At 38.1% G+C, this 26,052-nt stretch overlaps 1 protein-coding gene and 1 non-coding gene across 10 annotated transcripts in view; both read left to right on the top strand.

Annotated features, from left to right (window-relative positions):
• The window catches only part of POLR3B (RNA polymerase III subunit B), a 115,186-nt gene that overhangs the window by 41,338 nt on the left and 47,796 nt on the right, over window positions 1-26,052 (top strand). For all 9 annotated transcript variants that reach the window (XM_089921219.1, XM_089921222.1, XM_089921218.1 and 6 more), the window contains 7 exons: window positions 9,889-10,050; window positions 12,665-12,865; window positions 14,792-14,954; window positions 16,199-16,352; window positions 19,294-19,368; window positions 19,960-20,058; window positions 25,318-25,445. In XM_089921219.1, the coding sequence (XP_089777345.1) occupies window positions 9,889-10,050; window positions 12,665-12,865; window positions 14,792-14,954; window positions 16,199-16,352; window positions 19,294-19,368; window positions 19,960-20,058; window positions 25,318-25,445 (982 nt within the window). The remainder of the gene's footprint in view (window positions 1-9,888; window positions 10,051-12,664; window positions 12,866-14,791; window positions 14,955-16,198; window positions 16,353-19,293; window positions 19,369-19,959; window positions 20,059-25,317; window positions 25,446-26,052) is intronic.
• Window positions 23,218-23,324, top strand: LOC115803693 (U6 spliceosomal RNA). The gene has a single exon (XR_004024467.1). It is a non-coding gene; the product is annotated as a U6 spliceosomal RNA (small nuclear RNA).

Below are 26,052 nucleotides of genomic sequence, written 5' to 3' on the forward strand. Positions count from 1 at the left end.
ATTTGGGTATATTTTCTCTACTGAGATTTCTTGTTTGTTTATTCATCACAACCATATTTTCATTTACACCCTTGAACTTTAACAGCTGTTTTAGAATTCTGGTCTAATTCCAACATATCAATCATCTCCGGATCAATTTCTTGATTAAATTTTCTCTTGAGTATGGGTCATGTTCTCCTTTTTCTTCATGTGTGTAACAATCTTGGATTGTATCCTGATGGACATTGTGGATGATGAATGGTAGAGACTCGGGATTCTCTTTTATTCCTCTGAAGAATGTTTGTTTTTTGTTTGTTTTAAGGCATTTAACTTGGCTATAAACCTCTGAATCCTGTCTCCTTGCAGCAAACAGCTGAAACATTCTGTATAGTTCTTTCAACCATAGCTGGCCTGTAAGATGTTCCTTCCCCCATTCTTGTGGTTATTTGTCTTACCAATTTAAGCAAGTATTTTTAATTTTTAAAGAACAATGTTATGATTAAAAAATAATGTAACAGTAAACATTATAAAACAGCAGATATTAAAATAAAACTAATAATACACAGTAAAAATGTTTTTAAAACATTTAACATTTAACAAAAAACATTTAACATAACATATTAGCACAGTAAAAAGACTTTAAAACAATTACAAGGAAGTTTACAGTGAAAATGAGTCTTTCTCCCACTCTGACCCCTCCCCACCCTTTCGCCTGACCTAGTTCTCAGTTCCTCCCCCCAGTAATGGTCACTTTTCTCTTCATCTCCTCTGTCCTTCCAGAGACACCCTATGCATATACAAATATCTTTATTAACCGGCTTTTTAAAGTTTTACTGTTGGAAGCTCATGGCTTGTGGACATTCAGGCCTGTGTGAATTTGTGCTAAGTTTTCTGGCCTCCTTTGGGGTCCTTTGTCAAGGGCAAGTTTGGAGTCAGGCTTTGCAGTTTTAGAAGAAGTCACATAAAGGAACATTTTGTCCTCATTAGTATGAAACGTATATTCAAAGCAGTATGTCTGCTTACTTAGTGGGGATTTAATCATTTAATGTGTGTGTTGCCACAGAATTTGACATATGCCTGCTTTTGTGTATGTGCTTTTTAGTTATGAAAATTTTCATGCATACAGGACTATATATAACACGTATGTGTGTTTGTGTATTAAGACTCAATAAAGCAGATATTCACATGTCCCAACTCAAGAGTGAACACAGCATTAGTATGTTTGAATCTTTTTATGTGCTTTCTCTGATTCTCACCTGCCCCTCCCATCTGTCTGTTCTGGAGGGTCTGACCAGGTGCCTGCCTATTTACCTGGTGCAAAGCCATCCCAACACATTCCTGAGCATTTACTGTGAGATTCGGTGAAGCACAGATCCATTTCCCGGGAGCATCCCTCAGCAGGCCTGAGCTTCAGGTGTGAGTTTCAAGATTTTTAAAGCATGAAGTCTTACTCAGAATCCCAATATTGAAACAGACAAAAGTTGAGCCTCTCTGGTTGAGGTGGGGTATAAGGGCTTGTTTCTCTGCCTGTTTGCCCTTCCCCTGAAACTCCTCTGTGAAATTCATAAACACAGTCTTACTGCTCTACAGAACCAGGTGTAGACTCTTTTTTTTTTTGGCCCCGAGGCATGTGAGATCTTAGCTCCCCAACCAGCGATCGATCCCGCACCCCCTGCACTGTAAGGTGAAGTCTTAACCACTGGACCGCCAGGGAAGTCCCCAGGTGTAGACTGTTTAGCAGGCTTGTCAGCGTCCTTGATGATCTTGCCCCTGTGCACCTTTCAGCCTCATCTCACGCTAAGGTGAGCCACTCCTTCCCAAACAGTGTGATGCTCTTTCATCCTTTGAGTTATGTCTTCTGCCTAAGTTGCCCCTCCCTTATCTCCCCTTCTCCTTCCCCATCATGAGGGGCTCCTACGCATTCATCATTCTTTGAAACCACCTGTGAACCCCAGGAGTAGTTAGTAGCTCGGTCGTTTAGGTCTTTATTTGCATGCTGAATTGCTGTACAGTTCTCTACCTGCTCGCTTCTTTCCCCCTTTAGACTGTAAACTCATTGAGGGCAGGAACCACTTACATTCACATTCATCTCTCTGTCCCCAGATAAAGCACTAGACACCGGAGGTGCAATAGTGAATGAGACTTGATGGGGCACCTGCTCTCAACAGTGTACATTTTGGTAGAGGAGACAAACAAGGAACAAGTAAACAGTAAATAAATGTGATATTAGATGGTCGTAAGTGTTTAAGGCAAACCAAAAACAGACTAATTAATATTAGAGCTAGAGTTGGGATGTTGGTTGGGGGAAGGGGTGTTAACTTTATTCTGGATGGTCAGGAAAGACCTCTTTGAAAAAGCGATATATTTTAAGCTGAGCCCTCAGACATTCCAGCTGAGACTTGAGTGAGGAGAAGCCAGTCTCACGCAACCTCGGGAACTGCATTCCATCAAGAGACCCACACAAGCAACATACATCCCCAGGCAGCGCCTGTATTGGAGGAACTGGAAAAGGACCATTGTGGCTGGAGTGTGAGGTTTAGGGGTGGTGAAAGAGGACATTGTAGAACTAGCATCGCAGGCCATGGGAAGAGTTTTGGATTTAACTTCGCATGCAGTGGAAAACCACAAGAGAGTCAAAATCGGGGAAGTGACACCATCTGATTTTCAGTTTAAGAGATCTGATTTGGAGATGAACAGACCAGGAATGGACCAGTTAGGAGACTACGCAGTATTCCAGATGACAGTGATGGTGCCTGGAATGATAACAGCAGATATTAATTACCACATCTAAAATGTAAAAAACTGGAATTGAAAAATTAGAGCAGTTTTAGGTTTTGAGAAAAAATTAATGCCCAGAATACTTGGGAAGTTCTGTCTGGTTAGTGGCTAATGCCAACAGGTGGGTTTTTGGCCACCTTCAGATTGACCACTGTTCAGGGGATTGTGCGAATCCCCACCACCAACAATCCCAATTTTTACAGTTTTTTATTTGGAAAAGAAATCATGCTGTTAAATGAGTCCTTTAAAAAAAAATGTTGGGTGTTTGGAGGACTAAGGAATGGAGTTGAGAGGGGAGAGGAGAGACTATCCTGTTGCTTAAAAAATTAGAATTAAAAAGAGGGTTCCCATGTGCAAGGAAACATTGCTTTATAAACAATGTAAAGACATAAAAGACATTGTGTTGGCAAAACTGTGTAAAAACAATATCTGCTAATTTCACACCCCGTGGGATGACGGAGTGTAAATGTGCTTCAGCTTTAGATAACAGAGCTGTATCCACTGGCCAAGCCGGTTCACAGAGCTTTCCCTTAGTCTCACTGCCACCAGAGGGCTGGCCGGCCAGCCGCCAATAGAGGTGTTAGCAAAACCTACCGATTTCAGGCTTAATCTTTTCACCTACCTTTTCTTTTTCAGTAATGTGTTCATTATTTGCTGAGCATTACTCTATTCTTCGTCTGCAAATTTTTTTGTTTCTAATGCAGCTTGCTTTGTATGGGTGAGATATGGAATGGCACCAAAATCCGGCACCCTGGAAAGCCAGGGATTTCCACCCTGTGACAAAAGAATGCCGTCTTGACTTCAGAGATTGCCTAATCCCAGCTGTTCTGATAATGTAATTAAGGCTGCCTAATGTCTTTAATTTTGCAACCAGCTTGTGTGAAAAGGAGAATCTGGCACTCTGAAGGCTTAAACACTAAATAGCAATCTCAAGACGCCTAATTAGAATTCTCTGACATTAAGCTAATTGGTGAAACTGTATTTCAGCAGCTTAACTCTTTATTAATTTTTTTTAGCATTTTCATTGAAAATCAATTGATGAGCTGTCAGCATTTTTTCTTAAATATAATTTGCTCTTTAGTGCTCCTGTCTTAGGCAGGCTGAAAGGCCTCATGCTAGCAATGAAAGGTATTGAATATTATCACCAGCATTCCATCCCTTTTAATCATTTTACTCTTGACCTAAATAATGTGGCTTATTGTGTGACTTGGCCTTATAGCTTCTCACTGCTCTGTGAACTGGAGAACGTTATTTCTCTTACGTTGAAATTTTAAGGGTGGAGAAATTTATTAATGAGGCACTAGTTTTGTTGAGTGTGCTCTTACATTTTACTTGTTTAGTACCGGGGCATTTCATTGTGCTTGAATCAGGGGGCTACAACAAATTCAGCTAGGATCCAAAAAAACTTTGTCATAATTTGAGACGCAAAAGTCTAAGTGTAAGGAACTAATTAAAGTAGAGCTGAGCTTTTGTGGTTTAGGTTAAGGGCATTTGCTTCTGTTCAGGATGCTTATTCAAGTTCCTTTTGCCAGTTTACACAGGAAGTTGCTGAAATGGGCTTCTCCATCCCTCTCCTCCCCTGCACCTGCTTCCATTCCCATATTCTTTCTTCCATGAAGGAAACTGCTGGGTCTGAGTAGAAGATAGGATTAAGCTCTCAGAGGAGGAAGTTTTCTTTTTAGAACACTTCTGACATGGTAAATCAAGTTCAGGATCCTGGCTTTCCCATCTGCAAAGTTGATTTTAGTAGAAAAGTGGAAGGACTTGTCTACCTTAAGGGAGAAGAGTGTAAAGTAACGTTCCATTTAGGAAATGCTTTCTTCAGCAGTGGCTGGAGGAGACTCATTGGTTTTAATGTCTTCATTTTGAGTCAGAAAACTACCAGTGGGTTACAAGCATTCAAGAATAGTGTGAAATTTGGAAAATCTTTAGCTTACAAGATTTCACTGAACTTCAGAATTCCTGTTTAACTGTATAATGGGTGCATATATAATGTCCCCCAATATTACATTACTGTTTGGTTAGGTAGCTTAGATTACAAATATATCCTACTTTTTTCTTCCTCTATAAAGGAAAAAAAAACTAATATAATTAATTTTTCAGGGGAATTTAAGTCATTGTAATAATATATTTGATTATTGAAGAAGTATGCCTGCTATTTATTTGTCATAAGCCACTTATTTAGTTTTGAGAAATGTATATAAATGGTGTTCTGGTTATATCTGTTTCTGCATTGCATGGCTTAAGACAATCACCGTTTTGTTGTATCTCACAATTTTGTGGGTCAGGAATTCAGGCAGGATTTGGCTGTGTGATTCTTCTGTTTCACATGGGGCTCGGTTGGTAGTTGTTCTGCCGGAGGTGGTGGGGTGTCTGGAAGGCTGGACTCAGCTCGGTCTTGACCATTCCAGTGCTGTGGCATCAGAGTGGCTCAGGACTCCAAGTGAGTTTCACATGCACAAGAGAATCTGTGTGGCCTTAATGACCTGGTCTTAAAAGTCACAGCTTCACTTACTTTACTTTATTGAAAAAAGACTTTATTGAAAAATGCAGTCACAACCCACACCTGATTTGGGGCAGTAGGGGACATGGGCCACACCTTTCAATGTGTAGTTCAGGGGTCAGCCAGAGAGTTGGGCAAAGTTTATATACATAATCTTGGGGTTTTCTCGCAAGATTAAGTTGGTAGTGGATTTGAGGGTGTTGATTTTATTTGTGGTTCTCTCCTTTCTATGAATTTCCTCTCACCTTCCAGCTACTGTGGTGGCTCAGATCTTTTCCCTCTGGTCCTTCAATCCAGTAAAACTGTGGGTCTCTCTCTGAGTTTTAGCTTCCAGTGTAGCTTGGACCCTTTTTGTTAATGTGTCCTACTCTTAGTTGAAAAGCCTTAAAAACGGAAATGCACTTTCGATAAGTGTCAACTTTCCTTCAGTTTCTGCCTGCTTTTACTCTCCAGTGCCTTCAAATAGTTTCAATATTTTGTCCAGCGTTTATGATTTTTATGAGCAGATGAATCCATCTGATAGGAGCTACTCTATCAATTCTGGAGACAGAACCGTCCTATTCTATTTTTATGACTTCCTATTCCATCCCATTGATTTGTTTTCCATGGTTACTATGGTTTAATATAATTTATTATATAATTTTTAACATAAAAAGTATAAATAAAAATGTCACAGATATGTAAGTTACGAAGGGGACAAATAAAATCAACACCCTCAAATCCACTACCAACTTAAGTAATTCTTAATAATTGACCGTTAATTACCATTTCATTTACTTATATATTTCTTCCTTACTCTGTCTTCTCTTTTCCCCACTATCCTGAATTTGAGTACTTATTATTTTCTTTTTTATTGCATCATTTATTTAAAATTTTTAAAATAGTTTATTACAATGTAAGTTTCACTTTCTTTTATTGAAGTATAGTTGATTTACAATGTTGTGTTTCAGGTGTACAGCAGAGTGATTCAGTTATATATATGTTTGTGTGTTTGTAGGTATGTAGATTTATATTCTTTTTCAGATTCTTTTCCATTATAGGTTATTACAAGATACTGAATATAGTTCCTTGTGCTATACAGTAGGTCCTTGTTGTTTATCTGTTTTGTATAGTGTAGTGTTTATCTGTTAATCCTACGCTCCTAATTTATCCTCTCCCCCCTACCCTTTTCCTTTTTGGTAACCATAAGTTTGTTTTCTATGTCTGTGAGTCTATTTCTGTTTTGTAAATAAGTTCATTTATATCGTTTTTTAGATTCCACATATAAGTGATATCGTAAGATATTTATCTTTCTCTGACTTACTTCACTTAGTATGATAATCACTGGGTCCAACCATGTTGCTTTGAATGGCATTATTTCATTCTTTTTTATGGCTGAGTAATATTCCATTGTATATATGTACCACATCTTCTTTATCCATTTATCTGTCAGTGGACATTTAGGGTGCTTCCATGTCCTGGCTATTGTAAATAGTGCAGCAGTGAACATTGGGGTGCACGTATCTTTTCAAATTATAGTTTTCTCAGGATATAGGCCCAGGAGTGAGATTGCTGGATCATATGGTAAGTCTGTTTTTAGTTGTTTAAGGAACCTCCATACTGTTCTCCATAGTGGCTCTACAAATTTACATTCCCACCAACAATGCAAGAAGGTTCCCTTTTCTCCACACCCTCTCCAACATTTGTTATTTGTAGACTTTTTAATGATGGCCATTCTGACTGGTGTGAGGTGGTACCTCATTGTAGTTTTGATTTGCATTTCTGTAATAGTTAGCAATGTTGAGCATTTTTTCATGTGCCTGTTGGCCATCTGTATGTCTTCTTTGGAGAAATGTCTATTTAGATCTTCTGCCCATTTTTTGTTTTTTTGATACTGTTTTTTTGATATTGAGCTGTATGAGCTGTTTGTCTATTTTGGAAATTCATCTCTTGTTGGTCACATTGTTTGCAGTATTTTCTCCCATTCTGTAGGTTGTCTTTTCATTTTGCTGATGGTTTCCTTTGCCGTGCAAAAGCTTTTAAATTTAACTAGGTTTAATTTATTTATTTTTGTTTTTATTTCCATTACTCTAGGAGATGGATCCAAAAAAAACATTGCTGTGATTTATGTCAAAGAGTGTTCTGCCTATATTTTCCTCTAGGATCCAGTCTTACATTTAGGTCTTTAATCCGTTTTGAGGTTTTTTTTTTTTTTTAATATATAGTGTTAGAGAATGTTTTATTTATTTTTTAAATTAATTTTTATTAGAGTTAGTTGATTTACAATGTTGTGTTAGTTTCTGCTGTACAGCAAAGTGAATCAGTTATACATGTACATATATTCACTCTTTTTTAGATTCTGTTGCCATATAGGTCATTACAGAGTATTGAGTGGAGTTTCCTGTACTATGCAGTAGGTTCTTATTAGTTGTCTCTTTTTTTTTTTTTAATTTTTATTGGGGTACAATTGATTTACAATGTTGTGTTAGTTTCAATTTCTTTTATATATAGTAGTGTGTGTATGTCAATCCCAGTCGCCCAGTTTATCCCTCTCCACAACCCTTTCCCCTTAGTAACCATAAGTTTGTTTTCTACATCTGTGACTCTATTTCTGTTTTGTAAATAGGTTAATTTATACCATTTTTTTAGATTCCACATATGTCATACTGAGTGAAGTAAGTCAAAGACAAATATCATATGATATCACTTACATGCAGAATGTTTTAATTTCATTCTTTTACATGTAGCTGTCCAGTTTTCGCAGCACCACTTAATGAAAAGACTGTCTTTTCTCCATTGTGTATTCTTGCCTCCTTTGTCATAGATTAATTGACCATAAGTGCATGGGTTTATTTCTGGGCTTTCTATCCTGTTCCATTGATCTATGTGTCTGTTTTTGTGCCAGTACCATACTGTTTTGATTCCTGTAGCTTTGTAGTGTAGTCTGAAGTCAGGGAGCTTGATTCTTCCAGCTCCGTTCTTCTTTCTCAAGATTGTTTTGGCTATCTGGGGCCTTTTGTGTTTCCATACAAATTTTAAAATTATTTGTCCTAGGTCTGTGAAAAATGCCATTGGTAATTTGATAGGGATTGCATTGAATCTGCAGATTGCCTTTGGTAGTATGGTCATTTTAACAATATTTGATTCTTCCAATCCAAGAACTTAGCATTATTTTTGAGTTTTTGAGTTTTATAAAAATAGATTCATATCATATACGTTCTTCTGCAACTTTTTTCTTCACTTAACATTGTTTTAAAGGTTCATCTATATTGTTTCATGCCACTGTATTTCACTTTCATTTTTGTATTCAATTGTGTAAAGATATGATACATATGATAAATATCCCTTTATCCTGCTTATCAAGACCTTTGTATGACTTCCCTTTTTTAAAAAAAAAGAACATTTTTATTCATATCTTCTGGTGCCTACATGAAAGAGTTTCTACAAATAGGATTGCCCAGTCATGGAATCAAGTTAAATCTTCAACTTGACTGGAGAGTGTCAAACTTGTTTCCCAAGTATTTGAACACTGCACTGTACATAAGTCCTGATGGTCTCCATCCTATGACTTAGTGTCAAAATTAAACATTTTTGTCTGATCTAGCGGGTGCACAGTACCATCTCCTGGTGGGCTTAATTTGCATTTCCGTCATTACTAATGAGATTAAGCCTCTCTTTCATATGCTTATTGACCATTCCTGTTTTTTCTTAAATGTCTTTTGGGCTGTTTGTATTTTCCTTATTGGTTTTAAGATTTTTTTGGTGTTCTTTGGATCCAGTTTTTTGTCAGTTACATGTGTTGCTGGTATCTTCTCCCAGTCTTGATTTTTTTTTTTTTTTAACTTTATGGTATCTTTTAATTCTAGAAGTTTGTAATTTTAATTTGTCAAACCTTTCTTCTTTTTAATAGTTAGTACTCTTTATATTTTAAACTTACGCCTTTGGTATTTGTTGGATTTTGGGGTATGGAATGAAGTAAGGAAGCAGTTTCATTTGTTTCTGAAATGAATAACCGGTTGTCCTAGCACCATTTATTTGTAGTCTTTCATTTACTTACTGATCTGAAATGCCATCTCTATCATATGACAAATTTTAATATATGTGTTGTTTGTTTCTGGACTTTTTGTTCTGTCCACTGGTCAGTTTATCTATACGTTAATCAGTCCATTTGCCTTCTTTTTCAGGAGTGTCTTGGCTATTTTAGGGTCTTAGCTTTTCCACATAAATTTTAGAGTTAGCCTCAATTTTCATTAAAAACCTGGGGATTTTGATTAGAGTTGCAGTGGAATTTTAGATCAATTTGGGGAAAATTAGTAACCTTAAAGTCGTCTTCTTATCCATAAATATTTTCTTCATTTATTTAGGTCACTGGTCAATGAAACCTCAGTCTGGGAATGACTGGTCTAAATGAAAAATCTATGAATGCAGGGATTGTCATCTTTGCTCTTATTCCCAACACCAAGCATAGTGATAAGCACATATATCAATAAAAGTACATGTTTATCAAATTGAATTTTAAGATATATTTTTTTCAGTTTTAAGCAGTTTCTCCATCTTTTTTTAAACAAAGTTTAATAAGGACCTAAAACTTAGTAAATAAGCTAGTAATGCATTTTGAAAGTTCACCATATACTTTTTTTTTCCTTTAGCTTTTATCTCTTCTTTTTGAAGATTTGTTCAAAAAATTTAATTCTGAAATGAAGAAGATTGCAGACCAGGTGATTCCTAAGCAAAGAGCAGCCCAGTTTGATGTTGTGAAACACATGCGTCAGGACCAGATTACCAATGGCATGGTGAATGCCATTTCAACCGTAAGTCTTCAGTCATTTGGGTAGAGTTTTGTAACTTATTTGTAAACCTGTTCAGTGGGAAATTTAAAGTACTGATACTTTGAGAATCTAGGTGAAAAAAGTATATATATATTTAAGTCATAAATTTTCTACTTTGAAAGATAGTCTACAGTTTAAATCAGTAGGAATTTTACTACTATATGACTTCATTGCCAAATTATAGTTCCTGTTATATGAGGCAATAAGAAAATAGATATATTTTTACATAAGGGAAAAATCTTTTAGTTTAACCGTTAATAACCATTCTTTCAATGGATACTTTTCCCCATTTTCTTCTGTCATAAAACTGATATATTACAAGTAGGTTTATTAATGACAGCGTTTGTCCAAAACAGTACAACATGTTTCATTTCATTGTAGGGTTATATTCCTCAAAGAGCTATCAGCTGTTCTCACGTGAGTGATGAATTCAGGCCTCAACAGCTGCTGTGTATTCAGGGCCTCCGGCTGTTCATAAAGGGTTATCAGATAGGTTTTTGCTCCCTTTCTTAAAGCGTAACATCTATAGGTCTATCTGATAAAGTCTTGTTCACGTTTTGTATGCCAGACATAAAATTAGTTTTATGGATGGGATTTGGTCCCAACAAAAGAATAGTATAACGTGTAGCACGTGGACTCCCTTAACAATGAAAGAATTAGTGGTCGACTTGCTGCCCTACTTGACTTGAGAAATTTGCCGTGGGTCTGTTTGAGCAGCCCTCGCCATGACAGCTCCATCTAGAACTGAGGGGAGCCTGGCCTTTGTGCCTCTTTAGGCCCCTCACACTCCTGTGGCCCAAACTTGTCTGGAAGTAGATTCCTGAATATTTGAAGAGAAGTCTCCAAAGAGCACTTGAACACACTTCTGTTAGAATGACTTTTCTTTGCTTTTGACCCATGATTTTCAGGTCAGAATAACTGTTTTGAGTAGTTGTTTTGCCCCTAAGTGATACCACTTTACGTCTGGGAGCAGACTGCTTATTAGGAAAATCAGTAGTAGGCCTTGTTACAGGTGAACCCCAATCTGTAGACAACCAGAAAAAGATCAACTTCTAAAATTGTGATTGTTGTCATATGTAGACTATTTTCAACAAATAAATTTTCTCAGAGGAGCAGTTTTAGACGCTTTGTCTGTTTCTCCTCTCTCCCTTTTTAAAACTCCTGAAGAATATTGGAAAGGATTATCTTGCTGAACATCTCGGCTTCACTCCCCATCTACTTCCTATTTGCCAGCAGCTGCTGTCTTAGTTGAATTCTGTGCTGAATATTTATCTTCCTTGCTCTTACTTTGTGGTCATAAGTCAGTTTACTAGGTTCATTCTCATTCAAAGAATAAAAGGAGTTAACTCAACAAGCAATATGAGAAGTTAACTTGTGGGATCAGTGTGTTTGCTCCATTTCTTTGCTTTGTAATGCATCAAGTTTCTTCATAGGTTTTAGCTTTTTTCCAACTCTATCAAAAACTCAAGTTTCTGAAGTGATAGATCTTCACTGAAATAATGCTTAAACTTTAATTTGTGAGGAGCTCCCCTGAAGTCAGATATTTAAATTCAAACAGATAAGTTTTTCTACTGTGAGGGGTTTTAATCTGGGATCCATGAGTCCTTCCTTGAAATTGAAGGCAAATTTTCTGTTTGTGGCCCTATGTGCATTTTCCTCGAGAACAGTCATAGCTTTCATCAGATTATCAAAAAAATGAAGAACCACTGTTTAGCAGATGTAATTTTTTCCCTTTGAATCAGAAAGATCATTGAATCAATCACTTTTTGACATTTTGTTTTCTACTTTGCTTTTTCTCTGCATACTATTTTCTATTAATTCACATTACCATAAGTTGAAAACTTAATGATTCCTAACCTTAATCCTGAATTATCCTTGAGAATATTTAATGTGTACAATTAATACCACTATAAAATAATATATTTCAGTACTTTCAATGCATAGGAGATAAGGTAAATTTAATGTTTAAAATTTATTTCATATGAATCTATTTTAAGATTGACATGGTAGCCAAAGAAGGTATATAATATTTATTAATATGAATATATGTGCAACTTTTAGCCTTGATTAAGAAGCCTATAGTTATTCATTTTCCCTGGTAACTGCTATTAGAGTCTTTTTTCTATTGCTGTATTTTCCTCTCATTAAAACTAATTTTGGAAGACCTCCAGATAATGGCACATTGCAACATGAAATTATCTCTTTGAGCTTCAAGCTAGTGTTAACCTTAAATGTGTGTAGAAACTGCTAGTGTTCTATTAGTTAGCTTATTGCTTCCAGTGGAAATCTTTGGTTGAACTGGCTTGTTCAGAACATAATTAGTTCTTCAGAAGATACCCACTCTGATGTGATAATGTTGATGCGTTGAAGCATTCCGAGGTGGTTGCTAGATATAGGTAATATTCATTAAATTCCTAGAAAACCCCAGTGAGTAACTTGGCTAAATTTTAATTGTGACATTTTGATTTCTGAATATATATCATGGCTCTCATTTCACAAACAAGCAGTTCCTATGCTGAGCCTCTCCGAGTGACTTCAGAGTATCAGGCCACATGAATGGATCAGGGGTAGTCTCATGTCTTCCCTCTCCCTTCAGGGAAATTGGTCTCTGAAGAGATTTAAAATGGATCGCCAGGGTGTGACTCAGGTGCTGTCTCGCTTGTCATATATATCCGCACTGGGCATGATGACAAGAATCTCTTCCCAGTTTGAAAAAACAAGAAAAGTGAGTGGCCCTCGATCGCTCCAGCCATCTCAGTGGGGAATGCTCTGCCCTTCGGACACTCCTGAAGGAGAGGTAAGGTCCCCAAGGAGTCTCCGCTGTGTCAGTGGTCATGCCTGTTGGTGATGCTCTGCTTCTTCTCCCGTTCCCCCAGGCTGTATCGTTTTTGGGGTCAGCCACGTATCTGGCAGAGAAATGTTGATGCAGCCATCAGAATGTCATCAGTATCATTCCCGAACAGTACCTACAGAAGTCTTTGATTTATTATCTCACCTAAATAGAAGTATTGTCCAAATTTTCTTGCTTGTTTTAGTTTATCCCAAGAGTCAAACCAGGCAGCGAAGAGGGGTAAGAATATGAAGGAAAATTAAGAGACCCATCACCTTTGCTCACAAGGAGCTCTTTTTAAGCAACTCCTTATTTTCTGTGGCTGTACTTAAAGGACATCAGAGTCACAGTTGCAGCCAACCAGGAGCACACAGTCCAAGACCTAAGTTGGATTCCAACTCACTTATATAGGAAACATAAGCAGTTACCAGAACACTAAACCAAGGAGTTTAAATTGGTTTACATCCATAGCGCCCGCTACTTCCTGTGTCGTGGCCCTTTCTACTTCATGTTAACCACTGTTGGTTTCACTTGACTTTATGCCTTCTAAATTGTAAAATTCTGGAGGAAGGAACCATGTTAGGTTCACCATTGTACCCCAAGCTCCTAGCCCAGAGCCTCATTCAGACTAAAGGCCCCATAAATATATGCTGAGTGAATAAATAAGTTAAATATGACAGGTAAAAGATATATGTTCCAAAGTGTAGGAATTAGTTATGACTTGGGAGAGGTGAAAAATACAAGTCCATACAGGGTTATAATTTTTAGAAATTATCATTCTTCTTCTGATTTATCTTAAACCATATGGAAATTCACATTAAAATTTTCCAGCTTGTCAAATTTGCATAACTTACACATCTTGAGTTTTGGAACACTAAATTTCCCAGAGATTGCTTCAACTAATCTAGATGAAGTACCTGTTTTGTGCAGCACTACAGTAGATGGTTTCTAAGATTGAAGATGTAATCTTTACATGTCACATGTGTCTCAAGTGTTTTTGTTTTTTTTCTTAATTTGCTGTATTACGTCCTTGTTTATATGTTTGCTTTAGATTTTTTTCCTCTGGTTGTATAGAAGTTTAAAAATATTTTTTTCATTTCCTTCTTACTTTGAAATAATTTCAGGCATACAAAAAAAGTTGCAAAAATAGTGCAAAGAATTTCCATGATCCTTCACCTAGATTCCCCAAATGTGACATCTTATGTAACTATAGCACAGTTATCAACCTCATAGCCCCAGTTATCAACTTTCATAACCCCAGTTATGAAATTAACACTGATAACAATATTATAATCTGTAGACCTGATTCAGATTTTGCCAGTTGCCCCACTGTCTTTTTTTGATCCAGGATTGCTCTCAGTTGTTGAGTCTCCTTAGCCTCTTATTCTGAAGCGGTTCTTCACTCTTTGTCTTTTATGACCAAGAAGCTTGGAGAGTACCGGCCAGTTATTTTGCAGACTCTTTCTCATTTCAGGCCAGCAGTTTTATATTTTTATGTATTCACAATTATCAATGTTTTCCTTTACTGTTTTTATACAGTGTCATCTTAATGACTGTGGTGTTCTGTTGTCAGGGAATAGCAATTTAGGCAATTGGTTTCTTTGGGGAGGGGACATTTATAATGTCATCATTATTTCCAGTTCAAATAGTACTGTGCTGAGCATGTCTGTGGCTAAATCTACGTTTATATCCTTGCTTTCTAGTTCAGGATAAATTCCTCTAGGATAAGGGGTAGGTATATCCTTAAGGCTTTGTATGAATCTCCAAAGTGTTCCCTACGAGGCTGTACTGCTTTGCCTTGTCACCAGTGGAGTGGTGAGCTATTTTCAGATACAAACTGTACTTTGTGTTACTCATGTTCATTCTTAGAAATGACAGTCTTTTGCTTTTTAGGCATGTGGTTTGGTTAAAAACTTGGCCCTTATGACGCACATCACAACTGACATGGAAGATGGACCCATTGTTAAATTAGCCAGTAACTTGGGAGTAGAAGATGTGAATTTATTATGTGGGGAAGAGCTGTCTTACCCAAATGTGTTTCTTGTCTTTCTTAATGGTGAGTATATTATGGAGACATGTTGATCCTAAACAGTCTGTTTGGGAGGGGGAGGGAATCGACTATTATCCATGTATATAGAGCACAAATATACTTTAATTCTGCAGTCAAATTCTCTGCCACTGAGCTGTACCCCCTGAGTATACTTTAATTCTGGACCCAGGTTGACATTAGTTGAAAGGTAGAAAAAATGGTAACAGAAACAGTTATTCCATTGGCTGAGTGATCCAGGTTCTGAGACAATACAGCTATCAGAGCTAAAGGGTAGCTTTGACAGCTGGCAGCGTATGCACAGTGGAGTGAGGCTCAATACGGTATCTTTAAGTTCAAGTTAAATATGTGAGACGTTCTGCAGAAATAATCAGATCAGCCCTTATAGTGAGATGACTTGTATTCAGCCACTGAGTGAGTGATTGTCAGCAGCCTCTGGCGAGAGGGTCCCTTTCCTTCAGCTTCTGCTCCAGTTGCTTCTCTCATACCCCTTCCCATCCACTTGAGAGTCCTCCAGAGATGCTGCAGCAGGTGTGGCTTGGTGGCCTGGGTGCCTGTCCCCTCACAGGTATGCTGCATGTGCTCATCCTGGCCTCAGCCCCCATGCTCTTCTCCCCCTTCTTCCTGCTCTGGGAGGCCTTCACCATTTCCCGCGTGGGCTGGTGAGAAGGAAAACAGGGCTGTTGGCTGCCTGCCTCGCTCAGTGAATTCTGGCAGCTAACGCTGAGTGGGTCCTTACTCTGGGTACTCACCCAGTACCTCTCTAAATCCTCACACTAGCCCTGGGAGCCAAAGGCCATTTTCCTCATTTCTCAGATGATGACAACAAAACCGGTTTAAAAATAGCAGTTACTAGGTGCTATGTCCAGTTCTAAGTGCTTTCCATGAGATCAGCTCATTTAATCCTCACATCGACCCTGTAGAAGTGGTAGAGCCAGTGTTCAGACCCAGGGGTCTGGACCCGAGTTCATGTCCCTGCACGGTGCTGACAGACGAGGAGACTGAGGCTGACTTCACCAGTGTTATGCAGCCAGGGCGTGGTAGGCCTGGCCCTGGACTCCGGTCCCCACCCCGGGCTGCCCTTGACCACTCCACTCTGCTGCTCCCTCCAGCCTTGTGGACTGGCTGCAGGCTTAATAACAGTACTTCCAAATGACTGCTCAGTGCTGCTTATTGTTTTTATTGAGTAGATATTTTAAATCCCATTAGATTTATTTTTTATTTCGGTCTTGACTATTCTTCTTTCTGCTTAGGTAACATCCTGGGTGTCATTCGAGACCACAAGAAGCTGGTGAATACATTTCGACTGATGCGAAGAGCAGGATATATCAATGAATTTGTTTCCATCTCAACGAATCTGACAGATCGGTGTGTCTATATTTCCTCTGATGGAGGAAGGCTGTGCAGGTAGATGTGGCTAGAAAGAGTTGTTAAGATCTCTTTATGTTTGCTTTTGAAAGAAATGGACTTGTTTTTATTTTTGAAGCTGCTTTAACCTCTTTCATTGTTAAGATAAATTTAATTCACTTAGCAAACACCTCATGAATATGCATACTGGCTACTGGGGATTCAAAGATTAATGGGAGTCAGTCTCTGCCCTCAGAGAACTCAGTCCGCTGGGAAAGGCAGAAATAATTAGTAATAACAACCAACTCTGCGAGTAATAAGTGCTAGCCATTATTTATTATCTTAATAGATGTATTATGTGTAAGGCTTTAACTACATTCAACCCTATAAGGTTGGATTATTATTTTCATTTAACAAATGAGGTACCGGGGTTTAGTGAGACTAAGTAAATTACCCAAAGCCAGATAGTGGTGGAGTCTGTTTTTCACCTGGAAGTCCTTAGAATTCATTTGACTCCAACAGTCCTGATTTTACCCACTATATTCTGTTGCTATGAACTGACCTTTAAAGGATGAGTAGGATTGCTTTAAAGGATAAAGGAGGAAAGGAGAAAGGCTAAGGAATGGCAAGAATAAGAAACATAGAAGCATGAAGAGATACCATAACATTAGATCCGGTAGAAGAGTAGGTGCCTTATATTCATTCCGCACATATTTAGGGCCTATTTTGTACAGGTGCTGTGTCGGAGGTGGGGTTACGAAGATGAACATGACATGGTATCTGGTCCTTTGGGGACAGGCAGGGACTTCAGCTGAGGATGTCACCTTGTTTCATAGGCCTTCACTTGATTCACCAAAGTCTTTCTTTGTGGACCTCAGGTAGTGTGAGGGCACAAGTCAGTGAGCTGGCAGTGGTTAGAGTGGTGGCAAGAGCTTGGAAGTCTGCCCAGCTGGGAGAGTGGACTGCCAGTGTCTGTGTCTGTCTGGCATCCTTGCTTCCTTCCAGTTACCCTCCTCATTCTCCTTTGAGGATTGCCCTTCCTCACTGGCAGTCTTCTTGGGACGGTCAGTCAGGTGCTCTCTCCTGCTCAGCCAAAGGTCAGGCGGCTGACCCAATCCAGGCCAGTCAGACTGTCTCTCCAGAGAGTTTGAATCCCAAAGAGAATAGCTCAAGGGAAGAAGTGGTTGGAACAGATTCATCCTGGCAGCGATGCGTACAAGAGACTGCTTGTTACCCCTGCCTTTCTGGATACTTGGGACTGTTCTGGCTCCTTTTCTTTCTGAGGCTGAGCATTGCACCTTTTTTCTTTGACTCTTATCCTTCTAGTAAATTCTTAGCCTTTTGGTAAATTCCTTAAAATTTTCTTCTTATTTTTTTGTAAATTCCATCTTTGCTTAAATCTGCCAGAGTTGGTTCCTATTCTTTGCAACCAAAGAGCCCTAACTGATGCTATACCTGTGTTTGAATCCTAATGTCCCACTTACTGACTTGTGTGACTCCGAGTTTATTACTTAAGTCTCTGGGCCTTGATTTCCTCAGCTGTAAATATGTAAATAACAATGCCTCCCTAGGATTGATATAAGGTCTGGTAAGTGCCTTGTAGGGTGCCAGGCAAACACTGGATGCTTATTTTAGCTATTAACATGGTCCAATTAAGGGTGGGGAAAACACTGACATTTTCTAGCTTACTCTGTTTTAGGATTTTTCTTTTTCATTACATCCCATATAATATGACATAGCCTAAAAGAAAACTAGTTCTTTTTTTTTTTAGAAGTGATTGTATAACGACACAACATAGATCTGGCAGGAAGAATTAGTAGAATTCATTGAGTAAACTGAAAGGTAACTGAGGTGGCCAAGTGTGGTCCCCTCCCTCTCCTACCCCTGCTCTGCCATCACTTCTCAGCCTCTTAAGCTGAGCTAAACTGCAGCCCCAAATGAGGGAGGCAGCAGGGTCTCTGCTTCCCTGCCAAGGGGCAGCCAGGATTTTGAGGCAATGTTGAGTCACATGAAGAGTTCACCCTGTTCACTTTCCAGCAGCTTGTACCCCCTTTTGTAATTGTGCAGCTCCTCTTCTTAACTGTTTAAAAGTGCTCATTAGTCCTCAAATAGTTATTTGGACTTGAGGGTGGAGCGCACGAGTGTCTGCTGGTTACTTGCTCCTCTCTGTAAGAGCCGCTTGTCCAAATAGCAACAGCCCTTGACGTTTCGTGCCGCGTGCCGTCCTTTGTGTCGGGTGTTTCCTCGTGGTGGCGAAGCCCTCAGAGGCAAATCACCGCTGACAGTTACAGGTTAATCTACCAGAACGTGTGGACCAAAGCTCTCTACCTTACGCCCATTACATCACTAAAAATCCCAAAGTGAAAAAGCTATATTCCCTGCAAACTCATGCCTACTCTTTGGTTGTGTGTAGCTTTAAGTACCCTGCTAGTGTATACCAGGGATGTTTGTCCTAAAGCAAGCCACTCTAGACAGCTGGAAGTCATCAGACCTTGACTACAAAATGCCATTGTTTTCCTTGGTGATGGTTCTCTGCCTGCTGACCTCTCCATATTCCCAGTATGAAATCAGGAGAGGCTTTTGGTATGATGGATGCATTTACACAGTTTTTAAAAATATATGATATTAAAGGTATTAAAGGTTTTGTTTTTTTTTCTAGACTTTATTGAGTATCATTTCATACTGCTTTCTCATTCAGAACCAAATATTTCCAAAGATACTTGGAGAAAGGACTGTGTGTTTATACATGTATATGTGCACACATGAGCTGGTGTGTGCGTGTGCACGTGTGTGTGCGTGTGTATGTGAGAAAGAGAAAATAGGCCCCTGTGCACTCACACTTGTAAAAAATACCTGGTGTCGTCAAGCACTCCAGAAATAAGTTTGATCATATCTACCGCTTCCCTCATTTAACTATAGTAAACTTACTGATTTAATTCTTTTGTTGAACTACTGTAAATCTGTTTTGTTTTTTGGGTTTTTTTCTGTTTTTCTATTCCAGACCCTATATAATTGTTAAGAAACAGAAGGCTGCAGTCACAAATAAGCATATGGAAGAGCTGGCTCAGGGGTACAGGTAAATAGCCAAAAGCAAAAGCCCTCAGTCTCCTTAATACTCATTTATATGATCTAAACAGAAATAATGTTATTTGATCTGAGCTTTTAAGAAAAGTATTACATATTTTCATTTTTAGTCTCTTAATTCCTCTCTACCAGCTATATCAACCTGTTAAAAACCTGTTCTTTTCTATGTGAACTTGCTTGGACATTGTAAAATATTTATCAATTTAGATCCTGAGGATTACAGAGTCTTGGTGTAAATTAGCACACTCTTCAGCGTTTCTAGGATGAGAAGGATATGTTGATGTAGACATCTGACGTACTGTGGGTCTCTCATCATACGGGGTTTTTAAAGTCATAGAAGGTAGTTTTTAGAAGTGGGACCAGATTGACAAGAGTCACAGATGTTTTACTGTTTCTATTTTGGTGATTTGTGATAACTCTATGATCTAAGAACAACGTGTTTCAAATATCCCAATGTATTGATACTTTTTGGGAGAGAAAGATGCTTTGGGCCTAAATGAAAGCATGTATCTTCCACTATTGCATATAAAATACTGCAGTAAAATGCTATTTAACAATGTCCATTTCACCAATATTTTCCCAGGAATTTTGAAGATTTCTTGCATGAGAGTCTGGTTGAATATTTAGATGTGAATGAAGAAAATGACTGTAACATTGCACTCTATGAACATATGATTAATAAGTAAGTAACAACCATAATTAAAACCTGTTCCGGGGCTTCCCTGGTGGTGCAGTGGTTGAGAGTCCGCCTGCCAATGCAGGGGACACGGGTTCTTGGCCCAGTCCGGGAAGATTCCCACATGCCGCGGAGCGGCTGGGCCCATGAGCCATGGCCGCTGAGCCTGCGCGTCCGGAGCCTGTGCTCCGCGATGGGAGAGGCCACAACAGTGAGAGGCCCGCATACCGGAAAAAAAAACAAAAAGCAAAAAAACCTGTTCTGATGATAGACACTATCTTCTTTTTTCATTTCATCTTCAATTCTATTGTGTATTCCTAGTAGGAACTGTTAGAAGTATACTGTTAAGGAAGCATAACCCATAGTTTATCCCAGGAGTATCACAAAACTGCTAACGAATAATCTTTAGATTTAATTATCCTTCCTTTTCATTTTACACTCACTGTACATTTCTTAAAAGGAATTGCGTCTCTGATTTTAACACTCGATTACTGCCAAAATTAAACTAATGAAGCAGGCTACATAATGGTGTATTTATCTGTTCCAGGGTTGATTTTGTCAGTGGATGTCTGAATTCCTGTTGTCAATGCAGGAATTCCCTACCTTGTATGTTGTAAAGATATCTGTAAACTTATGTGCAATATAGACATGAAATGGTGATATGTTCACAGTGTTTCTTCTAGAACAGTGATATTTTTAGAAACATCTTTGTTCCATTTGGAATACATTATAGGACATTTATATAACTTGCTGTCTGATGCATGTGGCTGAGGTACCACTTACCTGAAATTAGAATGTTTGAAATTATGATATTAAATGGTTAGGGAGTTTAATACTGCCCCCTGATAACTATTTTTGTCTTCAGTCAGGAAAGTAGTTTTCTGTTTTCCACTACCAGATGAGATATACCACTTTATTTTTGTCTTACTGTAATTTAATAAATAATGCTTTTCAGCAGAATTTTTATTCCTTAAAGGTATGAATCTCTCAAAGTACTATTTTTATACCCCTCGTTTAAAGATTGACTGGAGGGCTTCCCTGATGGCGCAGTGGTTGGGGGTCCGCCTGCCAATGCAGGGGACGCGGGTTCGTGCCCCAGTCCAGGAGGATCCCACATGCCGCGGGCCTGTGGCATGGCCGCTGAGCCTATGCATCCGGACCCTGTGCTCCGCAGCAGTGGAGGCGGGGGGGGGGGGCCCGCAGTGATGAGAGGCCCGCGTACAGCAAAAAATAATAATAAAGATTGACTGGAGAATTATATAGTAACCCCACAAATAACGATTCCATCCTGGTTACTCAAGCCAGAAACCTCAGTTTCAGCCTTGACTCCTCTTCCCCTCTACACCCACATCTAATCTCGTAACATACCATGTGGACTTTCAAAGTATACCCGGAATCTGAGCTCTTTTCACCACCTCCACCTGCTGCCCTGCTGCAGGCCACTGCCATTGCTTGTCTGAATCCTTGCAAAAGGCTCCTGACTAGTTTTGCACTTGTTCCCATATAGTCTGTTCTTTATAGGTCAGAATGGTCTCATCACTTCTCTTCTCAAACCACGCCCCCAGCCCCACCCCACCCAGTGGCTTTCCATCTCCCTCTGAAGTCCTTACAGAGGCCTTCACGTTCCTACAAGGAAGCTATGGCTGCAGCATCATCTCCTCCCTCTCCCCCCTCACTCTGTTTTAACCACACTGGCCTCTTCATGCTCCTGCCCCAGCCCCTCTGCCCTGGCTGCCCCCTCCACCTGGAACGCTGTCACCTATCTGCATGGCTCACTCCTTCACAACCTCCAGGTCTTCACTCAGGTACCACCTTCTCAGCGAGTTTCCCTGACCACCCTATTTAAAGTAGAAATCCCTCCTCTGACCACCCCTCTTCGCTGCTTTATTTTTCTAGTGCTTAAATCTTAAAATCTGTAAAACGTGTATTTTGTTGATGCATCTGTGTATTGTCTGTCTCCCGCCACTAGAAGCTTCATGAAGGCAGGGATTTTTTTTTCTGTTTTCTTCACTGCCAGTATCACCCAATCACCACGCTACCCCATACATCAAATTAATTTATTTTAAAAATAAGAAAAAATTGGTATTAATTCATACTTACGACATTTGTTAAAATGTAGAAATGCATAAAGTAATTCCCCATCCCGCCAAACTCCACCCTCCAGAAGTAACCGGTGCAAATGGTTTAATATGTACTCTTCTAGATTTTTTTCTAAGTGAAGGCAAACATACATACATTTTGCAACTATTTTTCAGTGTCTTGATTTTTTAACTTAATGTAATTAACATTATCATCCTGGATATTTTTCCACATTAATGTATGTATATATTTATATATATATATATATAATTTTAATTGCTTTTTATTACATTGTCTGACTACATATAGATAACTTATTTAATTGTTCCCCTATTGATGACTATTTAGGCTGTTTCCAGTTTTTTCACTATTGCAAGCAACAGGTCACTTAGTCTTAATTTGAGCTAAATTTAAGGCCCTTATGCATAGTGAACAGGAAGTCTCCTATTTCCTGTTCAGGATAGAAACTTAGGGTGGTTATAATTTTGAATAATAATATTCCTCTCTGTTTTATAAAATTCAAATCCAGACTTTTACAAAGTTTGGACTTTCAATAATTATTAGATAGTAAGGTAGTATACGATCTTATGTATGTTGTTGTCATGAAAAAAGAAGAAACTTAGATCTTTACCTTCTTCATTTCCAGCTTACCCCAATCTTTACATTGGAAAAAGTAGTTTTAATTTGCATTGGTCAAATTGGCAATATATAAACAGAACAGTACATTTTATACAAACTGTTTTATTCTAGGCTATAAAATGTCACTATAAGCTGTTTCTCTGTAAAAAACAGAAACAAAGAAAACAAAACCTAGAGCCCCTTCCCTCTCTGCTGACAAAGGCCTAAAGTGACTGAGAGGATTGAGGTTCTGCGAGGTCATAAGGTCAGAATTATATTCTTCAAACCAAGAACTACATGGAAAGCATCCTCTCTAACCAAACGAGGGACACAATTCAATACATGTGTAATGAAAAGCAAATAGCTGGTTAACTGGATAAGTGGGAGATTTTTGCCATGTACATTGCAACTAATTTTCCATGATGTGTTGGGTTATCTTGGAAATCACTTCTCTTCAGAAGTACTGTAGTGCTTGCTTCGGCAGCACATATACTAAAATTGGAACGATTCAGAGAAGATTAGCATGGCCCCTGTGGAAGGATGACATGCAAATTCGTGAAGCGTTCCATATTTTTAAGAAAAGATGAACATAAGACAGATAATTATTAATATATTTCAATTTCACCAGTCACATAAAAAAGAAGAAACATCTTCTTTGGAATTATGAAATAGTAAATAAGAACATCTCATTATATACCTATGAAGTATTATGTTGATATATAATGTATATTTAAATTGTAATACAAATGTAAGAGATGTTATGGTAAATCAGATCCTCTCAATTTGTTGATTTCAGTGGAATTTGGTACAATTATTTTGTATTTCAATTTGACTATCAAGAATAAAAAAAAAAGTTATGTCATTTGGCTCAGGAAAAAAAAAAGAAGTACTGTAAACTGTTGAAATTATGATTAAAGTTATGCTTCAGAAACACTTGAGGAAGGGACAGAAGGTCATTGGAGACCACAGATCCTGGATGTGAGATCTGTTACTTTCAGCAAGACCTAAAAACAGTCTGGCTGTCCTTTCCCATTCAGATAGCTGAGTTGCTTTATCATTTAGCCAAAACTGCATTTTCTGCAAAAACATATTATGAAAGTAACCAAGATTCTAACATCTACTACGTCAAGTCTTACTTTGTGCCCCGTATCTATAAAAATATAATGCAAGTCACCATATAACTTTAAGTTTTCTAGTAGCCACGTTAAAGAAGTAAAAAGAAACAGATGAAATTAATTTTAATAATTTTATTTAACCCAGTATATTTGAAAGATTATCATATCAACATGTAGTCAATATAAAAATATTGAGATATTTTACCTTTTTTTCCTACTAAGTCTTCAAAATCTGGTGTGCAGTTACACTGCATCTCAATTTGGATGCTAAATTTTCATTGGAAATACCTTTTTTTTAATGTATTTTATTTATTATTTATTTTTGGCTGCATTGGGTCTTCATTGCTGCGCGCGGGCTTTCTCTGGTTGCGGTGAGCGAGGGCTACTCTTCGTTGTGGTGCGTGGGCTTCAGTAGTTGTGGCTTGCAGGCTCCAGAGCACAGGCTCAGTAGTTGTGGCGCACGGGCTTAGTTGCTCCGCGGCATGTGGGATCTTCCTGGACCAGGGCACGAACCCATGTCCCCTGCATTGGCAGGCGGATTCTTAACCACTGCGCCACCAGGGAAGTCCCTCATTGGAAATACTTGATCTGATTTCATAACATTTACAATTGAAAAAGTAGAGTAATACATGTAAGTGGTTACAAACATAACTAAAAGGTTTTAAAATAACTGAACTGAGCTATTTCAATATAAATTTGAGCTTTAAAATTAATGTAAGATAATTAAAATAAAGTAAAATTAAAAATTCAGTTTCTCAGCCATTCTAGTCTAACTTTTCAAGTGCTCAATAGCCACACTTAGCTAGTGGTTACAGAATTGGTCCCCATAGGTCTATAGTAACTATTCTTAAAGGGGATATATTCCTCTCTCTAAAATGGTAATACAACTTTCTCATTGATATACATTGGAAAAGTGGGGAAAAGCAGGCCACTCATCCATATAGTTATATTAAAAAAAATTTATTTTAAAGGCATTTTATTGAAGTACAGTTGATTTACAGCATTGTGCCATGTAGGTATTTTTGATACTGTGTTTCTATGTGCTTAATATAGTAATTTCTTTAAATGAGTTATTATTATTAGTTAGTATGTAATGATGTTTTATTTTTTATATAGACATTCCATATTGTCTATCTCTTATATTTCTACAAATAAAAGTTTCACTCTTTAGTTTCACTGAAAAAAATAATTTGCTGTTATATTTTATTTAAGTATATTTTTCTTCTATCATTTTTACTAGCATCAAATTTTATTGTTAGGAGGTTTTATTATTATATTGATATAAATGTATGTGTTTTATATATATATATACATTTTTGTATGTATTTATGTAAACTTAAATTTTAAGTTTAGTCCTCAGGGACCTAGATAGTAATATTTTTTTATACCCTTTAAGAGATATTTATTTTAATACTTGGTGCCTAAGATGTCTGATTCTTAATTAACTTGATAGAGATACCACCCACTTGGAGATTGAACCCTTCACTCTTCTTGGCGTTTGTGCTGGCCTGATCCCATACCCTCATCACAACCAGTCCCCAAGAAACACATATCAGTGTGCCATGGGGAAACAAGCCATGGGTAAGAGTTCCTCCTTGAACTTGGTTCTAAATACTTGGATAAGTACTTATGTCTTTATTCTTTTTTTTTTTAACAGCTCTTTATTGGAGTATAATTGCTTCACAATACTGTGTTATTCTTACTTCACTAGTGTTGCATGTTGGGCCAGGTCAGGCGTTGCTAACACCTGAGTGTTACCAAACTTAGGAGGTTGTCTGTGGAGTTCTGCAGTGCTTGTAGGTGCCCCTGTCATGTCTAAAGCTTAAACAAAAATGGAGAAAACCTCTCTGAACTTGTACTCTTGACCAAACAAAGGGATATATAATAACTATCACAGAATTACAAGGGGGTAAATATAAAGAGAAAAGCCCTATATAAATGTAAGTAGTTAAGCAGGAGAGATGGAAGAAAGAGCAGGAAAACTCGATGTTAAGGGAGGAGAGCAAGAGGCAATAGAGATAAAGATGCACAGTGTGTATTAGAATGTACTTAGTAATTGTCTGGGTGACAGTCATTGAACCCATTATATCCACGCAATTGCTCCTATAGCTCCTGAAACACTCAGTATGTGTCACACCATTTTCTGAGTTCATTTTCCTTTCTTCTTTCTATTTTTCTCCCCTTTCAT

The sequence above is a fragment of the Delphinapterus leucas genome, chromosome 11, assembly GCF_059928025.1.
Source record: "Delphinapterus leucas isolate spDelLeu-1000000601 "Yukka" chromosome 11, BTC_Dleu_Yukka2, whole genome shotgun sequence".
Taxonomy (NCBI): domain Eukaryota; kingdom Metazoa; phylum Chordata; class Mammalia; order Artiodactyla; family Monodontidae; genus Delphinapterus; species Delphinapterus leucas.